At 35.5% G+C, this 6499-nt stretch overlaps 2 protein-coding genes across 2 annotated transcripts; one reads left to right on the top strand and one right to left on the bottom strand.

Annotated features, from left to right (window-relative positions):
* Positions 1-552: 552 nt before the first annotated feature.
* On the top strand, positions 553-2077 carry LOC105965421 (CASP-like protein 4B1). Its single transcript, XM_088826246.1, has 3 exons — positions 553-1048; positions 1380-1515; positions 1689-2077. The coding sequence occupies exons 1-3, from the start codon at positions 771-773 to the stop codon at positions 1878-1880; spliced, it is 606 nt and encodes a 201-aa protein (XP_088682372.1). The 5' UTR covers positions 553-770; the 3' UTR covers positions 1881-2077.
* Positions 2078-3729: 1652 nt separating this feature from the next.
* Positions 3730-5655, bottom strand: LOC105965411 (CBL-interacting serine/threonine-protein kinase 14). Its single transcript, XM_012989955.2, has one exon. It carries the CDS (start codon positions 5058-5060, stop codon positions 3759-3761), a length of 1302 nt encoding a protein of 433 aa, XP_012845409.2. The 5' UTR covers positions 5061-5655; the 3' UTR covers positions 3730-3758.
* Between the last annotated feature and the right edge of the window lie 844 nt (positions 5656-6499).

The raw sequence follows: 6499 nt of genomic DNA, 5'->3' as shown, positions 1-6499 counted from the left end.
CTCTCTCTCTCTCCCTCCATGTCACTCTACCATTTTTTTTCCGTAACAATTTGTATTGCATAATATTGAAATATTAGTGGAATAATTCCTTATTTGTTGTTCCGGACCAAAATTGGAAATGAAGATTGGGCTAAAAACATATGCATATAATTATTTGAAGATGAACAAATATATGGGCTTTGTTTGGACCTTCTAGAAAATTAATTACTAGCCCAAGTAGTTGATCCAGAACTAGTGGACCCCACCATTAAGCTGACAGCTTGTGTACTAATAATAATAACCACATAATTGGTTCATTGCCCGACCCCACAACACACACACACAACTGCAGAATTTGCTTACACTTTCACAAACTTCCAACCAACTCCTCCTGCCTGTCAATTCTAATCCTACAGTAATTTCATTTTACAATCTAACTAATTGTAACATAAACTTCCACTCAAATCTTCGGAAAGATCGTCAAGACGAACAATTAAATTAATGAATGATCAAAGTATAAATATATATAATTACCATATAATAATAATAATAATAAAAAAAAAAAAATGAGTTGTCAGCGAAACAAGGGGAAGAGAATATATGCACATAAAATAAAAAGGCAAAGACTTATTTTCTTGTCTTTGTGTGAACTTTTGTTTTTCGTGTTCTAGATTTATCTATTCTTTTCATTTACTCATCTCCAGAAGAAGTTGTTGCAATTAATTTGCTATCACAACAGAAAAAATAAAAAAGCTGTTGCAATTAAGATAGGTAGAGAGAGAGAAGAATCGATGACAAAGCCTGATGAGGATTCAAAGCGAGAAGAGGTGACGGCATCTGCAGCACCGCCTCTGGCCACCGGCGATGTGGAGAATCAGAAAGAGGTGACGGGTGGCAGCGGAGGAGGAGTTTCAAATATCGTGCAACGGTGGAAAAGAGAAGATCTTGTGAAGAGGGGATCAATGGCTTTTCGCATATTCGGCTTCATTTTCTCTTTGCTGTCTTTCATTATAATGGCAAGCAATAAACATGGCGACTGGAAGGATTTTGACAATTATGAAGAATACAGGTATATATATATATATATATATATATATATATATATATATTTTGTTTGCAATTCAATTCTCCCTTTAATTTGGGTGATCAGATCATATCTAATGACTTGAATATATATATATATATATATATATATATATATATATATATATATATATATATATATATTTTGTTTGCAATTCAATTCTCCCTTTAATTTGGGTGATCAGATCATATCTAATGACTTGAATATATATATATATATATATATATATATATATATATATATATATATATATATATATATATATATATATATATATATATATATATATATATATATATATCTTCATTCTAATTAGGTATGTGTTGGCAATAGCAATCCTATCAGCATTTTACACAGGATTGCAAACATGGAGGCAGGTTTATGAGCTTTCCACTGCTCGAGAGATTCTTTCACGGCACAAAACGGCCATGATTGACTTTTTTGGTGACCAGGTTCATGTCCTTTTTTTCCCTCCTTGGGTCCTTCCTTCATTTTATTTTATTTTTGTGAATCGGTGAATTAATTATATGTTCCTTAATTCTTTTTTTCCTAATAATTCATTTGATGTGATTTATCAATAGAATTTGGTTTAGTTTCTAATTAAATGGGTACGGTGGAATTGCAGATAGTGGCGTACTTGTTGATATCGGCAGCATCATCAGCAGTGCCTCTAACAAACAGAATGAGAGAAGGTGCAGATAACATATTTACAGATTCGTCGGCATCTGCAATTAGCATGGAATTCTTTGCTTTCTTCTCACTCTCTTTGTCCTCTCTCATTTCTGTTTACAAACTCTCTAATCAAACTTATATCTGATCGATGATCACCCATTCATATTCATTCATTCATCAGCAAGTTGTGTTGTTCCTTCACATTTATTTTGCTTTTACATGTAAATTTATTTATTGCTTATATAATTAATATATATACAAGGAGCTAGGGCTTTTGCTTTTTGAAACTGCATCGATCGATCTGTTTGTAAAGACTAATGAGAAGATTTTTTATTCAGTTCATGATTTCTTTGTTGACTTGGTAAAGACAACGAGTAAAGAGGATTGATTTAACAAGCTAAGTTATATATCTAATGAGGGCCGGGCCGGGGAAGAATAAAATCCAAATCTAGTTGATGGAATTATTGATCAATTTAATGCATATAGATATGCATGAGAAAACGCTGTAAAATGCATAGATGCATAAGAAGACGGTGACAATCAATAATGAGAATGTATAGATAATCATAAAGGTTGAAGAACATTTCCTACCCAAATAGTACCAGCTGTCGACACTTATTAATACTACTAGCTAGAGATAACTTCACTCCAAGTTTGAATAGGTCGAAAGAAGACGTGCAGGCGCTCGCCACCAGGAAAATCACATATTCATCTTTACTTCAAGAAAATCAAGGATAACTAACTCACTCCATGTTGGTGCGTTTTGATTTTCAGATATCAATTGATAATGATGGTGTTGGTGTGATATTTTTTGTCCATGGATAAAGAGAAGGTTATCTTCTTTTTTCTTTGACCAATTCTCTCTGATTCAAACTGTGTACATTGGACTTTGGATTTGGGAATATGTATGCACAAAATATTGCTATTATAGCTTTCTAGATTTCACGTATCACTTCATCATAACTAGTAGGTACTGGAATTAATATAAACGGTACGGTCTTTGCATTTGGAAATAACAATATCTAAATGAATCCAAATACAATAGTAGTAGAACAATTAGTCCAGAACTAGCTTAGTTGCCCTTTTAGCCTTACTTGGATATGGTAACAATTAACAACTATCAAGAACTTAGTATCATACATACACGTACGGTCCGTCATAGTTCTTGACTGGCCCAACAGCAACAAACTTTATCAACTTTAGGCCCAACTGCAACAGATTTGTTTCTTCATTTTTATTTCTTAATAAATGAATGAAGAAAGGAAGGAAGGAGAATAAACTAATCTATAGTTAGAAAATGATGGCATGAGAAATAAAGGATCGTGTCCGTACATATACAACTCATTTGTTGACAACACAACACAACACATGATAGATAACTAAATTATTAGCGACCACCTAGCTAATATCTCATGCTCCGTGTGTTTTTATCAAGATTTGAACCCCGGCCCTCAACTTTGTTAGGAAAATTTGTAAGTTTGTTTAAAATACCGTACCCACACTACGTGTCAATGCTTATTATATTCAATATTCCAAGTTATTATATGAAAATGACATGCGCGCGGTGACGATCATACTAAGCTAATTAAGAGATCAATTATTGGTGCAAATTATTGTCATCTATTCCCACACTATTTAATTAGATGATGTAGGGCCATGTTTTTATATTACTAATAGTAATAATTTTCACGATGAATGGAGACAACTTACAATTATAGGATTATCTATAATGATATATTAGTCCTTTCTTTAATGTGTGGACACGTCGATCGGAAACCACACTACTTTTTCTAATTGATTCCATTTGTAATTAAAATCCAGACTTGATTTATTAATATATCTGTTGATCTTTATAGGATTATAGGCCTTCACTTCCAGCATATTCGCATATTCAACTACGTACTGTGTGAATGTGATCTTCGTTTTTGCATCTTCCCGGCGCATAATATGTATATATATATTAATATTATATTTAGTTAATAGACAAATTTCAATTTTTATTTTTTTTGGAGTACAACTTATCCTAGTTACCTGCAGCGGGGAGGTCAGGTTTATGAACTAAATCATTCAGCCGGGGCTTGAATTTCTCTTTCCATAAATCGCGTCCAGATCCACTTCTTTTGACCTCCACTACGACAAGTTCTTCCGTTAACCGGTTGATTTCTACCATGAGAACGTATTTCCAATTATGCCCATGCAACCTCACCCCCATTCCCCTCTTTGCCACCCCCATACCCTCCTCCTCCGCCAAGGACTCAAACCTTCCGATTATCCTCTCCGGCGACTCAGCGGACACAAACATTTCAGAAGTGACCCGATTCCCACTGTTACCGAACAAACCGGAGAGATCTGAACCGGAGGAATAAGAGATCAAGTCAAAAGCATTCAAGTAACGCGCTTCTGAATATTCCTTAAATTCGAAGTCCCTGTCAACTGGATGCTTAATCTCCTTGTACCCCTTGTTGAACCACGGGTCACTCAAAATCTGGTGCACCGTGATTCTGGTGCTCGGATTTGGATCAAGTATGCGGGTCAAAAACCTGTTGAGATCGGGTGAGGTCCATTTAGGGCAACGGAATTCGCCTTTGTAGATTTTTCTGTACATGGCCATCAAATTGGTGTCGTTGAAGGGTAGATATCCCGCATTCAGAACGTAGAGAATAACTCCGCAGGACCACACATCAACTTTAGCACCATCGTAGCCTTTTTTAGCTAGGATTTCCGGTGCTACGTAAGCAGGAGTACCGCACAACGTATGGAGCAAACCGTCGCTTTGGATCTGATCCGTTACAGCGCTGAGTCCGAAATCGGTGACTTTCAAGTCCCAGTTTTCGTCTAATAACAGATTTTCGGGCTTGAGATCACGGTGGAAAACGCCGTGGGAGTGGCAGTAATCGACGGCGGAGATTAATTGCTGGAAATATTTGCGGCAGAGATCTTCACTAAATCTACCTTTGGCGATCTTTGCAAACAACTCGCCGCCTTTGGCGAATTCCATGACGAAGTAGATCTTGGTTTTCGTAGCAAGGACCTCGTGGAGGCGCACGATGTGGGGGTGGCGCAGCCTGCGCATGATAACGATCTCCCGTTTAATGTGAACAGCTAGGTTTCCTTTCTGAATACGCTGCTTGTTGATAGATTTGATAGCCACGCTTTGGCCGGTGCGGAGGTCACGGGCGTGGTAGACCTTGGCGAAGGCTCCGCAGCCAAGGAGTTTACCAAGATCATATTTTGTGAAGAGATTGGGGCTCAGCTCCTCTGCCGCCGCCGCAGGAACCTCGCCGTTGCCTTCTGGACGATTCCCATCTTCTTCATGATCTCGCATAATTAATTAATTAATTAATTAATATTTGCATTAATGATCGAGCAAATTTAAATTCAAAATTTGCTCGATCTTATGTAATTTTGAACTGCAGTTTCAATTTTCAATGGCAAGACTTGAGAGATAGTAGGCTTTAAAATGAAGAAATATCTAGAGGAAAAAACAAAAATCAAAACAAAAAAATAGATATGTACATATATATTGTATTTTGTTTCTCTAGCTAGATTTAGAGAAAAAATCTTGTCTTCCGTGGTTGATAATCAACCTGGTGGTGGGGAGGTGATTATATATCACGGGCAAGCCAAGTTAATGATAATATCTAGAAAGAAAACAAAAATGAAAAAACCCAACCAGATAGATTATGAGAGAGGATATATATGATGTGGTATGGGTGTGGCCTGGGGGAAGAGCCAATAGTACTCTATAGATATGAAAGTGGAGGAAGGAGGATGTATTATATTGATGATGGAGCTTAGCAATCGGGACTGCCTCTGCCTGCCTATTTATCTATCCCATTTCCTCTGCTAAATTATAAATACAAATTAATTGTTTTTTTTTTTTTTTTTTACTTTTTATAATAAGCTAATATTCAATTATTATTATTAATCTGGTTTGTCTTGGACATGACTTATAATTAGCAATGAGTAGAATTTGTTCAACTCTTCCAAGGAAAACCGACCATACACGTGTTAAATATTTATTGTTTCTTTAAGACTATATACTTCTTTTCACACACTGCCTGCCATACAAAAACCTCTCTTCTCATCAACATATAATTGAAATATGATAAAAAGATGAGCATATTTTTTCATTAGTCTTTTTTTTTTTTTAAAGCATTTTCATTAGAGTCTTTATTAGCAAGTTAAATATTATTGTTCGTGTTGTAATAAATATCTAGTATTAGATAATGTAGCTGGAAGTATATGACACTTTAAAGACTAGTAGTGTTTGCTGATACTCCAAGGCAGAAATTTAGGCAAAAGTACAGATCAGAGATATATTGATGTTTGTTTATAGGGGCAATTTGCTATAGGTCCTCCTATAAGAGATTATATGTGTTAAAATCCATCAATAAACTCTAATTTCCAGCAATTTTTTTTATTTATAATTTGTCAAAAGTACCCCTATTAATATCCCTATCAATATACGGTAAAATAAATCTTGAAAATCAAATCCCCTATTTTTCTCCCGATTATACTGCAAATCCGAAAATTAGAATTGCAAAAATCTGGAAATCAATTTCTTCCTTGTTTCTTCAAAGTGAAAATCTCTCCACAAATTCTGAATCCTTCCATAGGTTTGGGTGTTCGACCGTTTGCCGTTTTACCAGGTCGTTTGCATTTTGTCTTCGTTCGATTTGTTGTTTCCCTATTTGCCTTCATTTAGTTTGCTGTTTACAAATTGCTTGTTGTCGGAAACAACGGCTAGTGTTTAGGGTTTGT

This window comes from Erythranthe guttata, chromosome 12, assembly GCF_056151865.1.
Source record: "Erythranthe guttata isolate IM_541 chromosome 12, IM_541, whole genome shotgun sequence".
NCBI classification, from domain to species: Eukaryota; Viridiplantae; Streptophyta; class Magnoliopsida; order Lamiales; family Phrymaceae; genus Erythranthe; species Erythranthe guttata.
The sequence above is the reverse complement of the archived record's forward strand: the minus strand, read 5'-3'. Positions and strand labels throughout refer to the sequence as shown.